Source organism: Aspergillus steynii, assembly GCF_002849105.1.
Source record: "Aspergillus steynii IBT 23096 chromosome Unknown P170scaffold_4, whole genome shotgun sequence".
NCBI classification, from domain to species: domain Eukaryota; kingdom Fungi; phylum Ascomycota; class Eurotiomycetes; order Eurotiales; family Aspergillaceae; genus Aspergillus; species Aspergillus steynii.
Window position 1 is genome coordinate 806,718 of NW_020194401.1, and position 24,362 is coordinate 831,079.

The following is a 24,362-nucleotide window of genomic DNA, read 5'->3' on the forward strand; positions in this document are numbered from 1 at the left end:
GGAAGTCATCACCTCATCGCATCGAGATCCTTTGGCATGTCTAGTCCTCTACTGTAGTATTCGACTCGACGATGACATGACCGTGCAGCCGCTGACTCAGCATCTCGGCGGTTAACGGCGGGCGCCTCCAGCGGCTCCGGTGTCGGCGCGGGGGGAAGAGCAGCGTCCCCCGCCATTTGTCCAGCGCTGGAATTTATAACAGAGCTGTCTCTCTCTCCTTTCTCCAGCTTTCCGTTCCATATCCATACCCTGAACTCCTCTCACAATGCCTGCTTACAACATTGTCGTCTTTGGCGGAGACCATTGCGGTCCCGAGGTGAGTAGTGCCTGCAATTGCGGCATGTCTCAATGCTAACAGGTGTGATGCAGGTCACCGCGGAAGCTATCAAGGTGTGTAGGCTTTGCCAGGAGCTTCAATGATGCTCTTCCAATAAACGGTACTAATTGACATAGGTGCTCCGAGCTGTCGAAAAGAAGCGTGATGTCACCTTCAACCTCCAGGATCACCTCTTGGGTGGTGTATGTACCCATTGCTATATCCTACACACTTTAGGGGGGACAATTAACACTAACCCGTGCAATCTTTAGGCCTCCATCGATGCCACCGGATCCCCTTTGACCGACGAAGCTCTGAACGCTGCCAAGAACGCTGATGCCGTCCTCCTGGGAGCCATCGGTGGACCGGTACGTGGCATAGCCTCGACCCTGCGGTTGAACCATCGAATACCCAAGCACGTCTACTAACACGACGGCAGAAATGGGGAACCGGCGCCGTCCGTCCCGAACAAGGAATCCTCAAGCTGCGCAAGGAAATGGCCACCTTCGGCAACCTGCGTCCGTGCAACTTCGCCGCGCCCTCGCTGGTCGAGAGCTCGCCGCTACGGGCCGACATCTGCCGCGGCGTCGACTTCAACATCATCCGCGAACTAACGGGCGGCATCTACTTCGGCGAGCGCAAGGAGGACGACGGCAGCGGGTTCGCGCTCGACACGGAGCCCTACTCGCGCCCCGAGATCGAGCGCATCATCCGCCTGGCCGCCCACCTGGCGCTACAGCACGACCCGCCCCTCCCCGTCTGGAGTCTCGACAAGGCCAACGTCCTGGCCACCAGCCGGCTGTGGCGCAAGGTCGTCACCGAGGTCATGGCCAACGAGTTCCCCCAGCTCAAGATCGAGCACCAGCTCATCGACTCCGCCGCCATGATCATGGTCAAGAACCCGCGGCAACTCAACGGTATCATCGTCACCAGCAACCTGTTCGGTGATATCATTTCCGACGAGGCCAGCGTTATCCCCGGCTCGCTCGGTCTGCTCCCCAGCGCCAGTGTCAGCGGTATTCCCGACGGCAAGAGCAAGGTCAACGGTATCTACGAGCCGATCCACGGTATGTGTCTTCGTCTCTCTTCTTCTCTTGTTTCGTTTGTTGCCTTGAATTCGGGAACTAACTCGCATCTCAGGCTCCGCCCCCGATATCGCCGGCAAGGGCATCGTCAACCCCGTCGCTGCTATTCTCTCCGTCTCCCTGATGTTCCAGTACTCGTTCGGTCTCCTCGCCGAGGCCCGCGCCATCGAGGCGGCCGTCAGCAACGTCATCGAGTCTGGTGTGCGGACGGGTGATATTGGCGGCAAGGCGACGACCAGCGAGGTCGGCGACGCCGTTGCGGCCGAGTTGGAGAAGATTCTGTAAAGATGAGGAGTCAGAAAACAAAAAGGAAAGAAAAAGTACGATTTAAGGTGTTTACGAAATAGTTTTAGCCTAGCCTAGCTTATAATAGATCTATCTGGACTTGTTTTTACTTGAGTTTTATCTTCGCTTCTAGGTCTTGCAAAGGTCCTATGGATGTGATAATCTATGATCATTGCGCTAAGGGTAAGTCTAGTAGACCATGGGTATCAATCTGCATAACCATAAACTCCGAATATCAGCATCAACAACAACATCGTTCAGGCAATTGAGATGCTCCTTCCCAGATGTCCAGAACACCGGCCTCCGATTCCTTTTCCTTCCAGGGCATTCGTTATTAAAGCATAGCGTAGTAAAACAAAGGGATCATATCAACGACACTTCGAATAAGACAACCATGTATGCAACCCTACCGAATCACCGGTTCTCCCATCCAATCCGGCGCCTCGAGTCCGACCACCTTCCCTCGATCCAGATCCCCAGCTGCCTCGCCACGCGCCTCCGGCCCTTCTTCATTGGTGCTCGCCCGCAATGACTTGCGCGCACTGTGTCTGCGCACGCGACCGTCCGCCGACGCCGACGGCGCATTGCCCATGCGTCGGCGCTCGTCGTCGCGCGCAAACACCTGGAACCCGCGCACGTGGGTGTCCTTGCCGTTCTGGTGGTTCTCGATCACGCGCATCTGGATGACCATGGCCTTGAGCACGTTGCCCGCGTACGGATCATCCTCGTCGTCTTCCTCCTCGGCCGTCTCGTCGCCCTCGCCTTCGTCCTCGTCCTCGACGTAGTCGTTGCGGATCGTGCTGCTGCTGCTCGCAGCGGCGGCGGCGTTGTATGGCGTCTTCTTCTTCTGCTTCTCGCCCTTGCGCACGCGTCGTCTCCGCTTCTTCCGCACCCAGCCGCCGTCTCGTCCGCCGACGCCTTCTAGCGGCACGTCCACCCATCCGCACGGTCCTTCGCCTTCCCAGGTCGCAAACTCCACGACGTCGTTGCCGCCCATCCCCGCGAGGAAGGTCATCTTCGTGGGCGTGTAGCTCTCGTCCATCTCGCAGTCCAGGTACACGCGGATCTTGACCACCGCTACCAGCTTGAAGAAGTGCAGCGTCAGCGTGTGCGGCTGCGGCCCGTCAGACTGCCAGTACTGGGTTGGTGACGGGTTGCGGAGGGCGGCGACGCCGCAGCCCGGCTTGTGCGTCGAGACGGTCCACGATGCGAGGGAGGAGATCTCGCGGAGGTTAGCGGGGAGGGGGGAGGGGGATCGTTCTGCAAGTACCATTAGCTAGGTTAGACGTATTTTCTCCAGCGAAAGACCTGAACAGAATGCCATATAAAAGAGAGAAGGGGAGGGAAGAAACGAACCACGATCCTGCATCATCTCATCCTCATCGACATCCCCTTCCTCAACAACCTCCTCCTCATCCTCGACCTCCTCCAACTCATCGTCCACAACCCCCTCCATATCCTCATCCGACATGTCAATCTCATTCCCCTCCGGATCCAGCGTAATCCGACTCCGATCCGTGAACCCCCGTCGTCTGACCCGCGCCCCTTGTAGCGACTGGTCCGCGAACCGAGCATCCTCCTCGTCGTCGAGCTCATAGTCAACCTCTTCTTCCTCTTCGTCCTCTTCCCCCACATCCTCCTCGTCAGACACCTCGTGAAAACCCTCCCCCTCGTCCTCGTTATACCCCAGGACCTGGCGCCTCCGCCCTATCCCCTGCATTGGACCCTGCGGTTGCGGTTGCGGAGGTTGAGGCTGTCCCTGCGGCGGTGCATAGTTGCCATGTCTCTGCCTGCCTGGCACGCCGCGCCCGAAGAGCGAGAAGATGGCCGCCTGCGCCGCGGCAGCGGGGTGGACCGTGTCGGAGGGCTCGAGGGGTCCCGAGGAGGGATGGAGCTGCGGGATGGCGCGCGACGGGGGAGTCTGGAACTGGGCGCGCGAGCGCGATTGAGCGTTCGAGGCGGCGGCGGCGGCGTTGAGGAGGCGAGGATCGGGCGGTAGTGTTCGGGTCGGGGCTGTGGGATGTGATGCTATTGTGTCGGGGGCTGGAGGCGTGGATGTTGATTCGAAGGCGGGGTGACGGCGGAGATGGGCATGTTGCTGTTGCGGTGGGTGGTGAGGATGGCGGGGCATTGTGGGTGGCTGTTGGTTTTGGTTTGGTTTGTGGGAGTTTATTGTGATAGGGTTTATTGTCGGTGCATTGTGGTGAATTGCAGTTGAAGGTTGGAGTTGGAGTTGGAGTTGGAGAGAGAAAGAGTTGCTTCGTCGCGTCGGAGCTCACCGCGCGCTATCACGTGCAGTCTGGCTACTCTGGGGAGAATGCAAAATGCAATCCAGATTTCTTTTCAAACAGTGGTATTAGTTTTTATTTTAGCTAGAGAGTCCCTGGTCCCAGAAACTCAGAGCAAACTATGGACATAATCTAAACGGTGCTTGAGGTGGCATGCTAGTATGCTTATGGTACATAGCCCCAGAGAATAAACAGAATATCGACAGACAAATAAGATAAGAAACCCCAGAAAATTAGAATAGACCTTTGCAATGAAAATGTGGGAGAGCTATCCAGGCCTGATCCACACAATCTTGTTGAAAGTCGTGTTCACAACTCCTTCCTGTATGATAAAATTATACAACAACCTCCCACCCGGGAACCTGTCTAATCCTGCACATCCACATAGCCGAGCTTCTGGCCGACCTTGATGGTCTGGCCCTTTTCGATACTCCAGTTCCACCCCTTTTCTCTCTTGCCTTCATCCCATCCGGCATCGAAGGACTTCCGTGTGCCCATGGGTGCCTCGAACGCGAGGACGATGGTGCTGCCGAGCTGGAATCCGCCCATCTCTTCGCCTCGCTGCAGCGGATGTCCACCCAGGGTCCTGCTGGCGTGAAGGTAAGTCGCCTCGACGAACCCAGGGTATTGCTCTCCTCGCTTCGCCGCAAGGGCGGCCGCCATGTCGGCGGCCGTATCGGTGGAAAGGCTGTTAGTGCGCAGCTCGGAGTCGAAGTTCACCTTGATCGAACCGACGTTGGTGGCGCCGACGGGAGTGTAACTGAAGAACCCCCAGCGCCAGCGTCCCAGCAGGACTACTCGCTCATTCAGGGTGAAGAGACCCGGAAGGTGGCGCTGCAGATAGGGCGACACCGAGTACAGCTCACCCGCAAAGTGTCGACGGCTCTCGACGACCCACGGTACCGGGGAGTGGAACCGGTGGTAGTCGCCAGGGGCAAGATAGATCACGACGTAGTAAAGAGCATTGTCCGAGGCAGGCTTCGGGGCGTACCAAGGAGTACCATCCCCAAGAGCGAGATCGGCTTTCACCTCGGCCTCCGCGGTAGCTTTGTACTCAGTGGACGCATCGAGAGAGGCCGACCGCTTCCTGGCACCGCCGCCGTGGTCACCTGCGAAGAGCGTCGGCAGCGTGTAGGAGATTCCGTTCATTTGCGCAAATTCCTCGTCCGCTAGCATGTTAGCCGCGTCCTTCGGGGACTGCTCCTTTTGATGGTCGGTAAACTTCTTTGCATGATCAGCGTTCGACGGCGTAGCGGCACCCAGCAGCGCGTCCAGGCTGTAGGTCACGCCTTTCACCTGCTCGACCTCACCACGCTCGATGAGGCCGAACTGGAGGATGCGCCCATCGGACGGCGAGAGCATGGCATGCGGGTCAGGGTCCAAGGGCCGAACGCCGGGCTTCAGCTTGCGGTAGAAAAAGGCGGCCAAGTTCGGGTACGTGTGAAGGTCGGGTTCGGCTACCTCGTCCAGGTTAACGCCGAAAGCCCACGAATAGAGTTTGAAGCCGGGCACACGAAGATAGTAGGGGAGTTCAATCTCGTTGAAGCGACCCCAGAGACGAGAGATGGCCTTGAGCGGCAGGGTGGACATGATCTGGACCTGCCATGGTCCGCTGGGTCGGATTCGGTGTCGGGGAGGAGGCTTGCTGAATTCAAAGGACTCTTCCTCGGCTTCTCTCTCGCTCCGTTCGCGTTCCGCCCGCTGATATTTGTAAAACTGTAGGAGACCCAAGAGACCGATCCCCAGGCCGACGGGGATCGGATACCACTCAACCTTGGTGTTTCGCAGGGCAAAGCGAAGTCGGGAGCCGAAGAAGCCCCTTAGGCCAGGGTTCTCCTGCTGCTGCTGGTTATGACATTGATTCCATGATTTGGAGAAGTTCCTGGCACCGGTCTTACGCTGACCAGTCGCTCTCAAGGCCACCATATCTAACACACCAGCCCTGGGAGAGGCAGCAAAGTCCCGGCGAAAAAGCGCAGAACGAGCGGGGAGGCACAGGGCCATAATTATGGTCTACACCATGAACGACATGCAAGAGAGGGGAAATCTGCTGAGCCAATAAAACCAAGTGAAAGGGCGCTGGGCTCAGACCGCGAGAGGAGAAATTGATCGGCGGCGCAAGTGAAATTACCGGAAAATGCGCGCTTTTGCATCATGTCACGGGGTGCGCCCACCGCCCGGCAGAATGTGCTCTTGCGCTTCGTCTTGTCTGGCAGCGCTCTCTCGTCCATCTGCTCGCCCACTCCTGGAGACGAGACTGCTTTCTTGCGTTTGCCGTACGGTCTGTGTGGCTCTGCCTGTGGACTGCCGCGCTGCAATTGCCCGAGACAATCGCCCGATCGGCCCTGGCATTCTTCGTCTAGACCCCCTCCTTACAAACGACATCCGCGCTGTTTGGCCACGTCGTCAACATCTTGGGCAGCTTATTACTGCGACTTTCCTGGCGGATTGCAGTTTTCTGTCTGATCTGAATTCATCCTTACTGTCCTTGCAATATCATTACGTGGACCTCAGCCAGACGACCCGGCCTAGAAACCTCCATATACTTGCGCCCTATACTCCGGCTTGGTGGCCTCCGAAAGATGGCGTCCAGCTCTGTTGCGTCAGACGCTGCTATTCCCCCTGCCGACCAGTCGGGCAGCTCACAGACTTTTGTGTTGCATGTGCTCTGTCCGTCTCTGCCGCCGCCTAATCGCTTCACCTTCAATGATCTTACTCCTCCCACCACCGTTGCCGGCCTGAAAGCTCGGATATCGCAATCGCTGCCCGGTCAGCCATCCTCCGAGATTCAGCGGCTCATATATCGCGGCAAACCTCTTACGAGCGATAGTATATTGCTGGAAAATGTGTTGGACCTGGAAAACGTGAGTGTCCCTTCGTCTACGGCTCTCGACAAGATAGGCGGGCTAACAAGAATGCGTGACCTAGGGTTCGGAACATTCTATGCATCTCGTTCTTCCTCCAGCACCCTTACCAGCTGCCAATGATACGGGCAGTCTGTCGTCAGCGGCTCCCCCTCAGCAAGCCTCCAATATTCCGACCCCTCCGTTTGACAGCCTATCTGCGCCGCCGAACAATGCGCAAGTTAGGTCACCGGTATGGAGAATCCGAGACCGGGAACCCCCAGTGCCCGGTGACGATGAGATGGCCCAGACTGTGCGGCAGAGCATCGAAGCAATCCACCGACAGCTCGAATCGCAAGAGCGACGGAGATTCCCGCTACCCGAACGCCAGGAAGGCGCGATATCAACATCTATACACCATAGTTTCGGAGCTCCCTTGAGAACCCAGACACATTTGTTCGGTATGCCGAACACATCATTTGCGGACGATACCAGACTGCTTCTACTGCAGCTCCAACCCCAAGTCACTTACTTTGAGGACCAACTCAGCCGCGGGATCGCACCTCCGATCGACCGAATCATTCAAGTGCGATCGCAATTGCTCCAACTGCTCGACGAACAGTATCGCAAACCGCAATCGGAACGAAATAGCTCCATTGAGCCCCTTCTCACCCGGGTTTTCAACATCTACACCCGCGCAGACCAGCTGCGCGTGATGCAGTCGACCTTGCCGTCATCGCTACTGCGGCCGAACTCCGCCAACATTTCCGGCGGCGTTGAAACCAATCAAATTCCTCGTTATCTTCTATCATCGCCGGATGGGTACCGAGGTATTATTACGTCCCCAGGGACGACAGAAGGCCTCCAGGCCGCGCTCGAGGCTATTCGCGTCGCGCAAGCGTCTCAAGCAGCATTTACGCCCAACCACGGACATCATCCGGCAGAAGCACACCCCAACGCCAACGCCAACGCTGCTGTCATGGAAAACGCAGTCCGCCAGGCCGTGCTGAACCAGCGAGCCGGCGCCAACCACGGCGGTCTCGGAATCGCCCGAAGCATCAGACGCCTTTGGCTCTTCGTGCGCCTCTACTTCTTTTGCTACATGTTCAGCGAACCCGGCACTTGGACCCGGGTCCTGTTCGTATCTTTAGCCGTTCTTGCAGCCCTCCTGTCTGAAACGGGCTACCCCCAGCAGCTCTACCGGATGCTCGTCGCCCCGGTCCAGCAGCACCTGGAAGGTCTGGTGCATTTTGCCCCGGGCACCGACAACGCCGCGGAAACCAATAATGCAAACCAGCCCGCGGGCGCCAGAAACGGCGGCCGTGGCGGCCTCGCTGCCGAACTGCGTCACAACCTCCGCAGGGTGGAGCGCTCTCTGGCGCTGTTCATCGCCAGCTTGGTGCCCGGCGTCGGCGAGCGGCACGTGGAAGTGCGCAACGCAGCCGAGGCAGCTCGCAATGCGGAGCGCACCCGGGAAGAAGAAGATCGTCGTCGGCGGGAGGAAGCGGCTGCAAACCCGGTGCAGGATCAGCAGCAGCCGCAAGACTCTGAGCAGCGAAGCGATGATCGTGACGCTAGTGCTCCTCCTGACCCGGCTCAGCAGAATCCTACCGGTGACCACCCTCCAGGCGCTACCGCATCGCAGGGAGATGAGAACAGAGCAGTATAATCGCTCGATTCTGTCTCTCGTTACATTTCATTGTCATTTAACATGATATCGATATCATCTATTGGATTACTATTGTACATATTTCTTGAAGTTAGAAGAGCGATCCAGATTAGCATAGCACATTTTATGAAATCCGATTTGGTTGCATTTGGTTGAACCATATACATGCTCCTAAAGATCTTGTCTCTTAACTCTATATATAAATCGAAAGAACCATAATCAAAGTAACCAATCTTGTGTATGTTGTATATACGCATCTATCAATGTATATATATCTATGCACGTATCTATAGTTTCGTCGTCCCCGGCAGCTCAGTCGACGCTGTATCCTGACTCGAAGTAGGCAACGCAGACTCCGGCGCCATGGGACCCGTATCAAACGACTCATCACCGTTGAAATGCCTAGGGATCAAACATCAGTCAGCCATCATCAATAGCCAAGACAGACCCCCAAAGCAAAGCAAGAAGAGGAAACCAGAACTCACCATCCTCTCTCCGCCCCTCCGCTCAAGAAACTACAGTCCCCATTCGCAACACAATCCCACCCACCCCCGACGCCCCTTCCACCCTGCCACTCGGGCACTTTAGTATCCGCGCGAACGACCTGCGTCCCGGGCGCCAATGCCGACTCCGCCTGCCAGCCACTATCACCGTCAGAACCCGCCCCTCTCCTTCGAACAAACGTACTCAACCCCGCCGTGAACACGTTGAAGTCCTCTTCCCCGCTATCCTCGGGCATCCGGCCCGTCAGTGCCCGTCCAATGGCAATCAGCGGCGCGGCATGCGAGCAGATGAAGATCGCCTTGCTGGTGCGGTCCGCGGGGTCCTGGGCGGCCTCGAGGGCGGCGATCTCGGCGTCCGCGTCGGCGATGAGGGCCGCAAGGGCGGTGGCGACGCGGTCGTGCAGCTGGGCGATGGATTCGCCCCGCGTGGAGGGGTAGATGGTGGGTGTGTAGGTGTCCTCGGGGGAGGCGGCCAGGATGCTGGGGAAGTGTGTTTTCAAGGTCGATGGGGAGGCGGGGGTCGGGTGGTGGAAGAAGGAGGTTGGGCCGAACCATTCTCTATTGGTTTTGGTATTGGGTGAGCATATGGTTTGGGTACTTTGTATAGTATCGTGATGTATGATGAAGGGAGGATGGGTAGATGAGTATCCCCTTACCCGACGCCATTCTCAATCCTCACGTCAAAGTCCGCTCTGGCGTCGATGTTCCCTGCTTGTTCGGGTCCCTGTGTCCGTTGGTTCTCTTTCAATGCCTCAACAGAGGGTTGAATGGTCTGGAGACAGCGATAAAACGGGCTTGAGTAGATGCGGAACGGCTTCGGGTGGAACGATGGGCTGGCTAGGTGGGCTGCTAGCTCGTGCGATTGACGCACGCCGTGCGAGGTCAGGGTGGGATCAGCGGGATTGCCAGTTGGGGTACGGAACTGGGAGATGTATGTCCCTGTTTTGTAGTCTATTGTCCAATTTAGACGGTGCTTGGTGTCTTTATTAGTGGATATACTCTATATAAATGGGGAGGGACGAGGCTTGGGGACTGACGCCATGGCGGGTTAGGTATATCGTGTCAAGGGGCATTGTGAGTGGAGACTTGAGGATAGTTAGATAGAAAGTATTAGAATGAGAATGACAAGAAAAGAAGACAACACAAGGAATGACAGGGGAGGATACACGAACGTTGGCTCTTGTCAATGGGAATTGCGGGGAGAAGACAGCAGAGGCAGAATAGCGGGAGGCGGTCAGAAAGAACCTCGGTCTGTCTCGACCGCAGCCGAAAATTGGTCCTGCAGCAGATTCTTCTTGGGCGTCTACAAGATCGACGGACAGACCCTACGATTGGATAACAAATTGTGATCAGAACCGGTTGACTTGGATTCGACTGAGCGAGATTCACTCAAAACTATCTATGGCGTTTCTGCCAGGTAGTAAATCCTAGACTCTCTCGCCTAGACAGGTTTCCCTTGAGAACATTTCCTTGCTCGATTTTCAAAACCCAGGTCCTCCGAGCCCCAATGCACGGGTATGACAATTAACTTTTTTTGGGAGTTGGTTGTCTAGTAGAAGAAACCGAGGATCTTGCCGGCAACGTGCTTGCGGCGAGCCTCCTCGTGGTCCATGATACCGGCGGAGGTGGTCAGGACGACGAAACCGAACTGACGCGAGGGGAGGAGCTGGACAGCCCACTTCTCGAGGTCACGGAGCTGGACGGGGTAGCGGGGGTTGATGACACCGCACTTGTTGAGACGGCCGTTCAGCTGGATGACGATCTTGCCGGAACGGTGGTCGTCAACCTCCTCGAACTCGCCGATGTAGCCTGGAAAAAGAATGAGAATCAGTGAGATGTAACGGAGAATTAAAAGTTGCCAAACATAAAACAAAAAGGCAAGGAAACATGTAAGATCTCCGCCATGTTTAGAAAACACGACTTAATTTATCGGGAACTTAAAGGGCGGACGTCGTAGAGTGGGTTAAGATCGAAATCGCCGCCTAGTTATCATCCCGAATGCTGGATTGCCAGCGATACAAAAGAAATAGAAACATGGCGGAGAAAAAACATGAGGCCTGAGAGAAAACGTCGACGTTGACATACCGTGCTTCTGCATGACGCTCAGGAACTTGACAATGACCTTGGAGCTGGGGCGAACCAGGACCTGGCGCTTGCCAGCCTTCTCGGCATTGTTGATAGCGTTAAGCGTATCGTTGAGGACGGAAGTCTTGACCATTTTGGCGTTTGGCTGATCGAGATTCTCAGATCAAAGTGTTTTTGAAATCACGAAATGAGGTATCTAAAAAAGATTCTCGAACCCATTCCTCGAAATCCCCACCGAATTGAGTCGGTGGACAGCGAGGAATTCGGGGTTCCGAAATAGTCAGCCACCAGTAGTCTTCGAGCGCAAAGAGTGCCCCTTTGAGTCCATCAAGGGTTCTTCAGCTCGTGCCGTGAGAGAGATGCGTATCACTCCATCGTTCCCGGCCTGCCCAGCGAAAACTTTTTTTTCAAATCCCATGATTGGAAACCGAAAGCCGACGAGTGATTGCTCTCCCCAGACTAGCTGAGAGACTGCGAAGGGGGTGTGGAATGCATATAAAACATACCTCGAAGGTCGTACCGACAAGGCTGGTGAGAAGCGGATGGGGTGGACGGAAAGCAAAGCTCGACGGGGATGAAAAGTTGGTGAGGCTTCGGCAGATGTGCGCGCTTAGGGTTACCCGCCCCGTGCCCTTATCGGGTCACGTGGTGTTGTTATTGCCTCAGGCCGCAAGATGCCCGCGCGCTTAACCGCATTCGGTCTCCTCACGGACCGGCCCAGCCAACGCCCTCGACCGGATGTGTGCACCTACTGGTTCCAATTTTTATCATTCTCTCTATACAAGGTCTTGTGGATCACAGAGGAGGATTATACGTGAAGGGATGGATCAGAAAATTCATGGCAGTGTTTCTTTCAGAGGCATTACATGACTTCAGGGCATACATGAGTTTTGAAGGGATGAAAGGGCTATAATGATCTTTGTCTAATTAAAATGGACGTGAGTGGGCAAAATAAAGAAATGGGCCGGTGCAATGACACAATAGGTGCTAGTAATAGTAGGGAGAAGAAATGAAATGAGAACAAGAAGGGGGGAGGGGGAAAAGATGAAAAAGATTTGCCAATGAAAATGTAACAGCATGTATCCGGGAGTCATAATAGGCAAGATGGATCCCGCGGACAATGAGTGCCCACGAGGTGGAAGAGGGGGTGGATGGGGGATTGGGAAGGGGAAAATACGGCTGCGTGGTGATGGGGGAAACGGGGAGATTGGAGGGGAGGGGGAACAGGCATGGCAGTAAGTGACGTGAAGGTTGAGGCGTCCAAGTCGTACAAAGAAGGGACGAGTAACCAGTCTTCTGTCGACGCTAAAAACCGCGCAGGCCTGTTTGGTTCGAGTGTTGGCAGCGACCAAACAGTGGCATGACCCTGAGGTTTCCCACTGATGGTATTGCTTTTACTCCAGAAAAATGGGGCGGGGTCTCAGAAATCATGGCGCCTCTTCCCTGGGTGCACCAACGAAAAAGGACCGGTGCCTGGGGTGCAAGGGGCGGTGTGATCTCGCGGAGAGCAATCGATGACTGGTCGGCGGATGGCTGTTCACTTAGGCCATAGAAGCCGCCGAGATGCCCACCTGGCGCTTGACCTGCTCACGCGTCCACCGGGCGGTTTCGATCGTGCGAGCACCGAATTCCTTGTTCCGTCTGGTCTCGGTCACTAGACCGTTGATCCAGTCGTTGCGGAAGAAAGCAGCAAATTCACCGTTGGGGAATGCTTCGGCAAGATCACTAAAGATGATGTAATTAGCATGGCGGAACTTCGTAGCCGACGAATCTCAGATTGACAACATACCCAATAACACCCATCGACGCTCTCATCAGGCCTTCACTACGACCGGAGTCTTGCGAGATCAGGTGAAGCAGTTGGAAAATAGTCTCGACAAAAGGCTGGATTTGGGAAACTGCAACTTCGTTAGCACGTTGTACGGGGGAAAGTTCCAGAGAATCCCTTACCTTGAGGGGTGCCCTTGTAGGAGAGCAGAATACCGCCCCAAGCGTCCATAATGCCCTCACGGAGAGATACAACGTAGTCAAGCATCTCCAAGCCAACATCGGGGCTGGTGGTCACTTGCGAAGCTTGGTTAAGGACCTGAGCAACAACAGGCAGGTAGGGGGTGAAGTTGGTTCCAATGGCCTGGGCAATATCGCCAAACGTCTCCAGGATCGCAGGCTTCAGCTGGTTGGTGGAAGTCTGTAGCGATTATCAGTATAAGCTCATTTCGGTCCTGTGGTTAACATATGGCTTACACTCAGGTTCTCAAGCAGGTAGTTCATGAAGGTGTCGCAGAATGGCTGAACCTTCTCGTTCAGGGCCCGAGCAATGTCGCTGACCAAGCCAATGGCCATTGCGCAGAGGCCGGGTTCCTCCTTGTTGCCGAGGGCGTTGTAGAGGAAGGGCGAGAACGGTTCCATGTACTTGACGAAATCGTCTTCCAAAGCACTGGCAAGAGCACCAACAGTGGCGAAGACAACGTCGGGCACGCTGGACTTGGGAGGAACGGTGTTCAAGACTTGAATCGCCACGTGCATGATGCTGTCAGCCTGAGGCTTAATCTCGGTCTCAAGGCGTTGGACAATAGCCTGGTTTTTGTTAGCACAATGTCGATGGTATGCCGTCTAATCGAGTTCTTACCAGAAGCACACTGGTCAAGCTAGTCTGCATCTCCTCCATGGTGATACGATCCTCAACACTGACAACCTGTTGCTGCATAGAAACGGTATGCCCCAGTCGCTGAATCATGACGTCGGAGAGGTTGGCAACCATAGGAAGGCTGTCGTTGGCAGCATTGGCCACGAAGGAGTTCAGAACTTCGTATCCGGCAGTGCGGAGTTGGTTGTCTGCGTCTTGTCTGCTTGACATCAGTTTCGGCTGCCATGAGAGGGCCAGCCACCTTCGAGATATCGAAGGCGCTGGGCTTGGTGATAGGGCAAATCAAATCTAAACTTACCGCTCGGTCAGCGTCAGAAGCGATTTGACGCTTTCCTGGAAATGCTTCGACAGGGGGTTCGTCTGTGCGCCAAGGTCGCCGGCGAATCGGTCGGCAACGTTCATCAGAGCCCAGCAGCAAGAGCTGGCGATCTTCGGGGTACTGGCGAGGCCGTTGAAGAGGCACGAAATAAGGGGTTGTAAATGCACGTCAGGGTCTAGAGTCTCAGAGCAAAAGTCGCATACGCGGCCAAGGGCGTAGGCTGCCGAATCGCGGACCTGAATGGAGCTGTCCTCCATCATGCCAACGAGGACGCCAAGGGCCTGCTTAATAAGGGGTTCGAGGATTTTGGGGTCGGGACCGTCCATGATGGCACCAAAGGCGGCCACGGCGGCATCCCGGCGCCGCCAGTCTTCATGACGAATGTTTTCTTCAACGAAAGAGAGGACGGGTGCGATAACATCGCCCTGGACGCACTGAGCGTAGAGCTGCAGGGCCTGGTAGGCAGCGCGAGCGACGTTGTATTCGTCGTCCGTAGAATCCTCGTCCTGTCTGCACATAGCCTGCAGAATAACAGGAACGACCTCGCGGCAGGCCACGCGGGCAAAGCCGAAGAATGGGCGCATCTCAGGAACACCCTCATCCTGGGCCTATAAGTGGAAAAACATATTGTCAGCAACTTGACGAGACGAAAAAAAAATCAAAAAAAAATCTGAATGTGGAAAAACCAACCGCAGCGTTGTCGTCTTCGATGGCGATTTCCTCCTCGCAAACCGTGCACCAGAATTCAATAGCCAGCTTAGCAACGTCCTCTTCGTCGCTCTTCATGCCCATAACGCTTAGTCCAAAGAGAGCCTTCTCCATGTAGAAGCGCATCTTCTCGTAGTACAATCCCATGATACGATTCAAGCAACCGAATGCGCCCGCCTGGATGCGGAGGTCCTCAGCCTGCGTAGCTTCGCAGACAACCTGCATGATGTAGTTCCGTTCACCTTCGTTGTCCATATTCGAGCGCACAAAATCGACGGAATCACTGAGAGCCTTGATGGCGGCATGGCGGATGTCCAAGTTGGCCTCCTCGCGGCGAGCGCCCTGAACCACGGCGGTCAAGATGGCGTTCGAGTGGGCGGCCAGACTCTCCCTAAGCTCGGCATCCTGGGACTCGCAGATGAAACCGATCGTGACCAGCGAGGCCTGCTTCAGTTGGTCAGTGCCGTTGGCGACGTTCTGAACCAGAATGTTCATGAGATCCGGCCATTGGTTCTGAGGCAGTTCGATGGCGGCGATCGAGACGATAAACTGAGCGGCGGACTGGCCAGCCCGACCATCCTTGGAGCTAAGCGTCTTCAACGCCAGCTCCTTCACCTGCTGCTTGGTTTCGGGAGTGATCTGGTTGACCCATTTTTTTTGCACCTCGCGTAGCCGAGCAAGATCTCTGAATGTGAACGAGTTCTTCAACGCAAGACCGGCGGCAGTTCTGATGTGGGACGCAGTGTTTTCGTTTGCCAGTTCCGTGCCAAGAGTGACGAGATATTGAGCCTAGAAAGACGACGAACCGGGCGATGGTTAGCACGTCGGATTCCCGGACGGCCTGCAAGGAGGCGCATGGGTCGAAGCAGAGGGGAAAATGAGAACATACGAAGTCAACTTCGGCCGCATGAAGCAGCTGCTGCTCAGCATTGGCACGTGCCGTCGCATCTGTAAATCACAACAAAAACAAGCCATCAGCGATCCCATCCATAAGAATAGCTATCGTACACAGAGGCAGAAACAGGGAGGGGCCATCGCAATACCTGGCGACAAAGTGCTCTCCAACACCTGGGTGACGTTCATTTTGCCTGAAGCGGAAATCCGTCCACTAGCGAAATGAAGGGCGAAAAAAAGAAAAGAGAAAGAAAGAAACGAGAAGAAATTAGAAACAGCTCCTCGGGCTTAATTAAAAGCGAACCAGCAGCCAGATGACAATGGAAAAGTCCCCCACCCAAAAAAGAGAGTCAGTGTGGGAGTTATTTTGCGGTGTTGGGACCAAAGGCTGTTTTTGTGGATATATGACGAGGCATGCACCAGGTCGTTTCCGGGGGTAGCACAAGAGGGAGAAATAGGCGGCGGTGGTGCACGCCCGAGCAAGGAGAACAAGGAGAAAATTAACCCCAGGGTCTGGCGTTCAAAGGGGACAGGGAGGAGGGGGGAGGTCGAGCGTCGAGTCTACTGCGATGGCAGGATTTCAAGCAGAGATCGAAAGGAAGAAAAAAGAAGCAAGCCAGAGGGGGGGAAAGGCGAGAAGGGAAGAGAGAGAAAGGGAAGACGAGAGAAAGAAAACCAATAATACCGTCAGAGCCGTTCCTTCACAGCAAAGAATGACCGCGAGCGCAGGGCGGGCTCGCGGCCTGAGGCACCCCGTCTGCCGGCGGAGCCGTGCCCTTTGGCGCCCGCTGATTGGCCGGCACCCACTGGTTTAGTCACGCGTCACGTGAGACCCACCCGGACTGGCCGGTCCAAAGCAGACAGGCGAACGCATCGCCCGGGCTTGCATCTGCTGCAGCGAATCCATCGACGGGCCTCGGGGGAGCCATCCTGGCCAGCAGATCGACCGGTTTTCTATCTATCATATTGGGCTACCGCCGGAAGCGAATCCTGGCGGGCGCGGGGCGGTAGGAGATCCATGCAGCTGCAGAGGCGCATACTACCTTGCCTACGCTTACGTCGGTGGACTGGACACCTCAGGCCGCCAGCGTCTTGTCGTCACTGGTATTTGTGACGGGCGTCATTACGGCATGTTTTTGCCCCTCTTCAGCCGTTGCCCCCCGTCCGTTTGCTTGTTTTGATTTTGCTGCTTGAAGAAGCCGCCCACCGCCCACTCTCTGTGGCCCCGGTGACCAGGGCGTCAACCCCATCGCACAAACAATTCTGTCGCTCTGCGCCCCAGAATCCCCTCGATTGCAAAGCTTGCGGCCCTAAGAGGTCCAGCTATACTCCGTAAATAAACAAACAAAGACCATCGTGAAAAATCAAATCACATTGTCAACGCCTATCAACCAATGCGGTATAGACTCGAAAACTCGGCGCGGTATCCGTAAATTTTACAATGCTTACCGTACGGCCGGTGGCGAAAAGACCTGCAGGCACCTGAAGCCAGGGCGGAAGATCATTGCCTTAGGCTACTCTGTTTCAAAGCCCTTTCTCCGACAATGCCACGATGAAACAAAGGGAGACGGGACATCTGGCATTCCCGCCACCGCCACGGAATAGTTATTGCATTTCTATGCTTGATCGCCGATTCTAACCGGGTGCATGAGACAGGCAATTTCATTCACTTCCAGCCTCGCCGTCCTCGTTATCTTCCTCCTCGTCAATCATTTCGGCGTCTAGGTCTAGGACCTCATATCGTAGGTTATCGTGGTACAGCACGCAGACTGCCCGACGACCACTGCGTCCGTTGGTGTCGATTCGGCCGGGCTTGGCTTTGGGTCCCGACACGGCAAAGGCATGCTTGATGAGCTCGACCGAAGCGCATTCCGGAGAAACAAGGTCCAGTGCGATTGTTTTCTCGGCTGGCCGAGGCGAGGCTTGTTCTCCGTGGTAGTCATGGAACTCGATGAAAAGAGGTGACGCTGAAATGGAAGTCGCGTCGGTTGTTCCAGGCGGCACGGGCTGGAAAGCGAAGTTCAGAAGAGAAGAGGATCCTCCTGTAGAGAGGCATTAGCATATATTCGTAGCATGAGTCAAGTGAATGAAAGGGGTAACATACTGCTGTCCGCCCAAAGGACCATGAGTGTATTATCCTCCACAAACTCGACCTGTCGAATTTGTCCCTCTTGCATGTCGATGGTTCCTAGGGAAGTGTTTCGTGTAGAGCTGACCCCGTTTGCAGAATCAAGAACCAGGCGATACATATACACTAAACCATGGTCAATGAACATTATCCCGTGATAGTCTTCGGAAGGAGGATGCTGTTACTCACTGAGGTGGGTTGACTTGATGGATCTGGTGGCCACATAAATCACACATAAACTCTGGTTGTCGATGTCCTAGGAAATTATTGAGCGATGGCATTTCAAACACACAGGCAGTGTCCCTACCTCGTAGCGCATTGTCATATCAATGACATTGTGATCACAATCGGGGTCTAGCGAAAGGGGCGATCGATGAAGTATCCCCCTGCGTTGTGTCAACGCAATTTGCCCAAAGACCGTGTCGAATTGTAATTTTAGGCGTTTTGTCAGGTCATTGATCTTAGGGAGCTTCACCGGGTCGACATCGCCCGGGTTCTGATTTTGCTGCTCCAGTAGCTTCTTGAATGTGTCGTAGAAGGACCTGTCATGACCCGTCGGCGCCCATTTGTCGGAGGTCGATGACGTCGGTCTCGGCATCCCCATCATGGGCAGCTGTTGGATATAATGGCGGAGTGTACTCTTGGTAAGAGCTCCTCTGATGTATTTCAGGGTCTGGGGGTATTCGATCATGTCGGTCTTTTCCATCAGTTCCTCAAGCGTTTGTGACATAGGCTCCGCGGTCTGCATGTCTATTTCATGACGAAGCCACTTGGAGAAGGATTCAAATTGACACATCTCATCGTTGGTGTGTATAAGAATGTGGTGAGATAATAGCTGAAGGCAGTCCATCGTCTCAACAATTGCGTTTAGATCAGATGTTTCCAGACCAAGAACTTCGCTCAGCTTGTGGAATTTTGAAAGCCCAAACAGTCGACTGAGGAGCACTTGGCATCGTTCTAACGCCGGCAGAAGGCACTCGTGGATCAAGCGCCGCACATTCTCATAGCCGGTTGCGACGGCTTTCTCCCACCGTTTATGTCCCTGTTTAGTTCAGTCAGTATTGAAAGAAACCAATATGTGCAATATGTAGGAATGTAAATGGCATGCGTACTCGCTCTCCGACAATATCGACTAAAAACTCTTTGAGAGGCGCGAAGCAGTCCCCAGTTACAACTAAGTGATAAGCAGCCGTGACGAAATCGCAGTGGCACTTTTCCTGCAGATCTTCGTTGACGCTTCGCATATACCGTGCTGGCAGCTCTTGGGCGTTTTTCCATTCGAGCTCGATTTGTCTCTGCACCTGGCCAATATAACGAAGCAGGTTTTGAAGCTGGGTTGTCTTGTACGCTAAAAGGGAGAGATATCTCCCGGACCGCGTGATGAACCGAAGATCCAAAGTGATTAGGTGCAGAGAGCTTAAACCATCCCCTTCAGCAGGAGTCGAAGCCAAAAGTGCATGTGTCGAGCTCAAGGGATGCGAGGCATGTTTGAAGATTTGGCACGAGGCAGAGTCCGTAACCGACGTTCCAACCTCAAAGGAGCCGATTTCAAAGCAATCAAAGATACGCAGGTGAATTGTGCCATTATCGGATCCGACAAGCAGAACATCCACCGCATCACTGGTATTCTTAGCAGCGGAGTGGAACATGGCATCGAGAGATGCTCGAGAGCTGAAAACATCGTCGCTGTAACCACAAAATTAGAGATCATCGACTAGCAAATGACGGAAATATTACTTACTCGCCCCCTGTAGCTGGCAGAGTGCTGAGCTTTGGTAGTGACGTTTCAATATCCAACAATGCGAGTTCCCTCGGCAAATCCGCCCTCAGCACGGCAGCCGCTTTCGAGGGATGGACGTTAGGAGAGAGCAGATCCTCGATGGTGATATACCCAGCAGCTTCCTGTAGGTGCCTCTGTGCAGCCTTACTATCGGTGAAATTTACCCCCCATCCCAGGCAGGTGACCTTGATAGGCTGAGGAGAATCTGCCGGCGCTTGATATGCAGGATAGTGGTGGACAGTTTTACCACTGTAAGAGCTGATGACACGAATGGTATTATCCGCACACGCCACAGCAAGCAAGTGTCCTACGACCGAGTTAATGCAATCCACAAATCAGAAGTTTCGATAAGAACTCCGGAACAAAGCCTGGGTATACATGCTCCATTAAGGGAAAGTAGGAGGAACGCACCATTGTTTTTCCACATTAAGGCGCGAATCTCACCGCGGCCGTCATCTTCATCCAAATACGGGTCTCCTTTGAATGATCCCCCCAAGACCTTTTGCCCATTGAGACGGAAGACATGCAGCTCATCGTCTTCGGTCACTAAGGCAATGAGGTCCATGGTGGGACAGTAGGCCAACGTGCCTGGCTTGCATTTTGCCGGCAACAATTTCTCCCCAACAGGGGGGAGCTGCAGCTCAGGGCGCAGTGTTTGAGGCTGGGAACCATCTTCAGCCATATCTTACAGCTCGTTTTTAGTCCATTCTTCGCAGGTCAAATGAAGGTCGTGGAGAGGGGGATTTCGGCTTGTGTTCCAAGAGGGAAAGGATGGATGGTCGGGATTCTTGGCGCGCGGGTTGTTTGTGGCGTGTTTGTCACCGTGTGAGTCCTCAACAATCAGGCCAACCTTAAGCGCTGCCACCACTTCAAAGCGTTGGTTATGGGCAACTGACCCTTCATTTATGAGAATAAACATTATTAAGTGGAAATATCAAGAGAAGGGTTCAAAATATGGGGCGTTCATTTCATTTCTAACTACTTCGTTGATATCTTCTATCGGTCTAATAAATGCTATGTGTAAATCGCTGCAGGCAAATTGTCCAGCAAAAGCCCCTAGATATCCCCTGTGTCTCCTGACTGAATCATGTTTTTCAAATAGCTCAGTTCATCGATCATTTCCTGCATCGTTGCGCTCTGACTGGCAACGGTCGCTCGCCTGGAGTCGCGGTGGCTATTCTCAGCCGTGGCAGGGCGCCCATCGATCATTGAAAACATATCGTTTTTGACCGAGTCAGGGAAATTGACGTTACCGGCCTCGGGGCTTTTAGCGATCCCCAGAGCCTCTACCGGGTCCATTCCTCCAAAAAAGGCGGCATGCCGTTTGGGGTTGGTTTCCACGTGATCATCGTCGTGGATGCATAGACCAGGAACATCCAGGTCGGACGGAGATAAGGAAATCGTTAGGCGAGGAGGCGGCAGGTTGAAACGGGGGGAATCGCCACCGAGAGTAGTAGGTGAAGGCTTGGAAGCCACGGTTAAATGGGGAGTGTCTGGGTCACTGGGTTCTGTGATTGCGCAGTCGAGATCTGGAACTTCCAGACGGTCAATGATGGAAGGGGTTTGAGATTCATTGTTGAAAGTCAGCGAAGAGGTCATCGACTCGGGGGAGATCAATTCCGTATCCGTGCTCCATTCGGAAAAGCGACTTTGCTCGTACGGGGAGTCAATGGAAGTCTCTGTCGCGCTGAAATCCGAAAAGTGACTTCCGAAATTCTCGGTGTCCAGGGCTCTTTCTCGGTCATCAAGGTCACGTAGTGCCTCGTCCATGACCGAAGAAGGTGTATTGGGAAGCGTCGGAAGCCGCTTTTCCTTGAAAGTGAATGGTGTCGGCGTTGTAGCATCAAGCTCCGACGGCATTGCCACGGTCGCAGTCGTCAGGAAAGGGTAAGAGCTCACAGAAGACCCTTGGGCGGTGCGAGAATATCTTCTAGGGCTGCGTTGGCCGCGGGGAGTGGCCGAACCCAAATTCGTTTGTAGAGTCAGAGGATTTCTACGCGGCGTTTGCTCTGCGTATGTCGCGTTGATAACGCGCCGTTCTTGAATCGATAACGGCGTATGGTCATGAGTTTCGGTCGGAACCGGGAGCCAGGGATTGTTTGCCATGCATGGGCGAGAGGTTTCGGTGTTGTTTGTGGGTTGTTTCAAGCCGCCACGCGAACGAGGTCTAGACAAGTCCTCGTATCCTTCACTGCGCGACGAAGCAGACCCACGTGCCATAAAGCCCGGGATGTTGCCCGTACTTTCATCACTGGGAGCGCTCAACTCAGGCGAGGATGCGTTCCACTGTCGGAACGCAGCTCGCAGACCTCGAGATCTCGGAGGAGAAACAGATCGGGCAGCTTTGCAATTTGATTCCTTGGAACCAACACGGTTTCTAGCGTTTGACGTGGCACTGCCAGGCTGAGAGGAGGCCTTATGGGTAGCGAGGCCCAAAGGGGAGGCATTGAACGACCAAGCAGGCGTCGGTTGCTGTAAAAGCGGGGGAGACGTCCGAAGGCGAGGAAGTTTGGGCTTAGGGGGACGCCGGGGATTCATATACTTATCCTCCGGGTTCATGGTTCGCTGATCGGTCTTGTTGGAGCTGCAACTTCTCTCACGAGTGTGGGTCGGAGTGGTGTCGGGCAGTATGATGGGAACATGAAGAACATTAACCGGTTGACCGGGGAGAAAAGGGCATTGCGATGTCACCGGCTCTGCCTCGTTGTAGTATTCAACATCGTCATCGAGCAAGTACTGTTTCAGTTAGACATAGAATGATACGAATCCGGAGGGGAGAGACAAACATAATACCAGTAAGTGCCACCCATCTTGAGTCCGCCAGAGCGTGCAGGGCCCATGTGACTCGGGGATCCATCGCATATTATATCGGTGAAAGTGTGGCAGCCCCTCCAGTGGCCTGAGCCAATGCGTCTGTCCCTCTCCATGTAATATGGTTTGGAGAAATTATCCCACGAGCCCAAGAGCTTGACTGATTTGACATGAGGGCTGAGGACACTGCGAAGGACACCATCAGTAAAATGCTCGGGGCCAATTGCAAGAATGCGACTCACAGTAGAAATGTCATCAAAGTAGTCGAAGTCATGATGGCAGTATGACGCGTTGTTTCACGGTTGAATAGGATTAAAGGATATTGAGGTATGAACAAGACAGATTCTATCACTAAAGTGATAGCAACAAAAGAAGACTTAAAATGTATAAACGAAAAGGGTTGGCCAACGCTGTGGCTATATAATAGAAGGAGCGAGAGAAATGAGGGTTGTCCAAGAACCAGCCTGGACAGAAATAGATCTTTGAGATATTAGGGAGCGCCGGCTAACAGAGCCTCGTCGAGTATTCTCCAAGAACACAGACAAAAGACAAAGTATCAGGCTATGCGTGGCGGCAAGAAGAGTCGGGGAATATAACGGAATTTGTGGCCCAAGGAGACTGAGCTAATCACAGGTCCATACCACGTCGGATGGAATCTGAGACCAACAATCGCCGGGACTCCTGGAGATCAGTGATTCAGTAGACGCAGTGGCCGGGAGGTTAAATTTGGATACCCCCGAGTCGAGGATGCCAAAAAAGACTGAGAGCCAATGGGCGGCGATATTGCAGGCCAGAAGCGCTGACAAGGCTGATAGACGGGGTCGAGAACAATGGCAAGATGAGTGGAGGAACCTCAGCGCTTGCTGTAGCTGTTGGATGTTTCGAGATGGACCTCTTATATGATTCCACACGTGGGATAGTTTGAATGAGCGAGTACGAGGGAAAAGAGGAAAAAGAAATATGAAATAAAGTTCAAGAAGATTGGAAACTCGCCCTGCCACTGCGAGAGATAGTAATATTTCAAATCGAGAGTGACCGAGAGAAGAAAAATAAATTAAATTAAATAAACTCGAGAAAAGAAAAGAAAATAAAAAAGCGTTGGGATGAATGACAGTTGATCACTTTTGGACAACCCCGGCAGCGCGCTTAGAAGAAATCCACAGGGAAATGCAGTCACCACGTCACGACGAGGAGCTGTTATCCCTGCAGGTCAGTCAGAAAAAGTCAAAGTTTCATCGCATCGGCCGGAACTAGTGAGAAAAAAAAAAAAAAAAAAAAAGAGCGAAGACGCGATCCGATCCAATATGCTCCGTGGTTCCTGGGAACCAGGAGATTTGATCAACCACTGAGCGGAACCGGAGCTGAGGAGGAGCTGATCAGTTCCTGGCGAACCAAAGTAGTCGGCGGGACTAATGTACCGCGGTGGAGTCCGAAGAGAAAAAAAAAGTTGATGGATCAAAATCACAGCCAGCCATGCAGGTTTTTGCAGCCAATCTGATGGCACGTAGCCATTCGGTGACACCGTTGCTAGGTGGAAATTACCTGCTGGCAGCATAACAAATAATTGTCGCAAGTAATCTCAGCTCTGCCGACAGGTCTTGCCTGACTCTCGTGCAGAATCTCCATCCTCGTGTCGATATGCAGCGGACAGCAAGGAGACGATCTCGGGCTAATTAAGATAAACGAGGAACCGGTCAACATTATTAAGACTTGGTGTCATTTAGTGGTTTCCATCGCGCGAGCGAACATCTCCGTCGCGGTGGAATTTAGAAAATTAAATCCCCGCCGATCTGACGACATCAGAGCAGTGGATCAGGACTTCAGGAGTGACTATGCCAGACGGAGTAAGAGGAGAGGGAGTTGACTTCGGAGGAGAAAACTGCTCACTGGTCGACAACGCTCCACGCGGCCACGTGAGAGACACGTGCCGTTGGCTCTGAGTATCGGGACTGTAAGATACGGAGAAATTCCCTCCTATTTTACCAGGCATCCCGCACGTTG

General features: G+C 54.1%; 9 protein-coding genes across 9 annotated transcripts; 2 read left to right on the forward strand and 7 right to left on the reverse strand.

The window, feature by feature from the left end:
- The first annotated feature begins 169 nt into the window (after positions 1-169).
- On the forward strand, positions 170-1,786 carry leu2A (3-isopropylmalate dehydrogenase LEU2). Its single transcript, XM_024846691.1, has 6 exons — positions 170-316; positions 370-390; positions 454-519; positions 589-684; positions 756-1,383; positions 1,457-1,786. The coding sequence occupies exons 1-6, from the start codon at positions 266-268 to the stop codon at positions 1,684-1,686; spliced, it is 1,092 nt and encodes a 363-aa protein (XP_024704178.1). The 5' UTR covers positions 170-265; the 3' UTR covers positions 1,687-1,786.
- Positions 1,787-1,863: 77 nt separating this feature from the next.
- P170DRAFT_455696 (anaphase promoting complex subunit DOC1) lies at positions 1,864-3,913 on the reverse strand. The gene is made up of 2 exons (XM_024851557.1): positions 3,043-3,913; positions 1,864-2,946 (listed from the first exon to the last, which is right to left on the reverse strand). Exons 1-2 carry the CDS (start codon positions 3,815-3,817, stop codon positions 2,093-2,095), a joined length of 1,629 nt encoding a protein of 542 aa, XP_024704179.1. The 5' UTR covers positions 3,818-3,913; the 3' UTR covers positions 1,864-2,092.
- A 183-nt stretch (positions 3,914-4,096) lies between these two features.
- On the reverse strand, positions 4,097-6,084 carry P170DRAFT_436552 (phosphatidylserine decarboxylase 1). The gene has a single exon (XM_024849177.1). It carries the CDS (start codon positions 5,976-5,978, stop codon positions 4,341-4,343), a length of 1,638 nt encoding a protein of 545 aa, XP_024704180.1. The 5' UTR covers positions 5,979-6,084; the 3' UTR covers positions 4,097-4,340.
- Positions 6,085-6,202: 118 nt separating this feature from the next.
- On the forward strand, positions 6,203-8,622 carry P170DRAFT_407617 (uncharacterized protein). The gene is made up of 2 exons (XM_024846692.1): positions 6,203-6,838; positions 6,903-8,622. Exons 1-2 carry the CDS (start codon positions 6,557-6,559, stop codon positions 8,484-8,486), a joined length of 1,866 nt encoding a protein of 621 aa, XP_024704181.1. The 5' UTR covers positions 6,203-6,556; the 3' UTR covers positions 8,487-8,622.
- A 151-nt stretch (positions 8,623-8,773) lies between these two features.
- Positions 8,774-10,136, reverse strand: P170DRAFT_407618 (phosphoglycerate mutase family protein; the record flags this gene model as incomplete). The annotated part of the gene is made up of 4 exons (XM_024846693.1): positions 10,027-10,136; positions 9,646-9,962; positions 8,972-9,547; positions 8,774-8,888 (listed from the first exon to the last, which is right to left on the reverse strand). The coding sequence occupies exons 1-4, from the start codon at positions 10,060-10,062 to the stop codon at positions 8,774-8,776; spliced, it is 1,044 nt and encodes a 347-aa protein (XP_024704182.1). The 5' UTR covers positions 10,063-10,136.
- A 326-nt stretch (positions 10,137-10,462) lies between these two features.
- P170DRAFT_436554 (40S ribosomal protein uS8) lies at positions 10,463-11,482 on the reverse strand. The gene is made up of 2 exons (XM_024849178.1): positions 11,075-11,482; positions 10,463-10,798 (listed from the first exon to the last, which is right to left on the reverse strand). The coding sequence occupies exons 1-2, from the start codon at positions 11,205-11,207 to the stop codon at positions 10,539-10,541; spliced, it is 393 nt and encodes a 130-aa protein (XP_024704183.1). The 5' UTR covers positions 11,208-11,482; the 3' UTR covers positions 10,463-10,538.
- Positions 11,483-12,615: 1,133 nt separating this feature from the next.
- P170DRAFT_359119 (karyopherin beta) lies at positions 12,616-15,831 on the reverse strand (the record flags this gene model as incomplete). The annotated part of the gene is made up of 9 exons (XM_024844334.1): positions 12,616-12,799; positions 12,864-12,972; positions 13,025-13,262; positions 13,319-13,651; positions 13,704-13,923; positions 14,020-14,648; positions 14,731-15,537; positions 15,638-15,696; positions 15,792-15,831. The coding sequence occupies 9 exons, from the start codon at positions 15,829-15,831 to the stop codon at positions 12,616-12,618; spliced, it is 2,619 nt and encodes an 872-aa protein (XP_024704184.1).
- A 1,181-nt stretch (positions 15,832-17,012) lies between these two features.
- On the reverse strand, positions 17,013-20,341 carry P170DRAFT_455702 (putative anaphase-promoting complex component Cut20/Apc4). The gene is made up of 7 exons (XM_024851558.1): positions 19,962-20,341; positions 19,512-19,857; positions 18,883-19,456; positions 18,078-18,812; positions 17,960-18,026; positions 17,747-17,896; positions 17,013-17,684 (listed from the first exon to the last, which is right to left on the reverse strand). Exons 1-7 carry the CDS (start codon positions 20,230-20,232, stop codon positions 17,305-17,307), a joined length of 2,523 nt encoding a protein of 840 aa, XP_024704185.1. The 5' UTR covers positions 20,233-20,341; the 3' UTR covers positions 17,013-17,304.
- Positions 20,342-20,606: 265 nt separating this feature from the next.
- P170DRAFT_358231 (uncharacterized protein) lies at positions 20,607-22,635 on the reverse strand (the record flags this gene model as incomplete). The annotated part of the gene is made up of 3 exons (XM_024844276.1): positions 20,607-22,286; positions 22,337-22,547; positions 22,604-22,635. The coding sequence occupies 3 exons, from the start codon at positions 22,633-22,635 to the stop codon at positions 20,607-20,609; spliced, it is 1,923 nt and encodes a 640-aa protein (XP_024704186.1).
- Between the last annotated feature and the right edge of the window lie 1,727 nt (positions 22,636-24,362).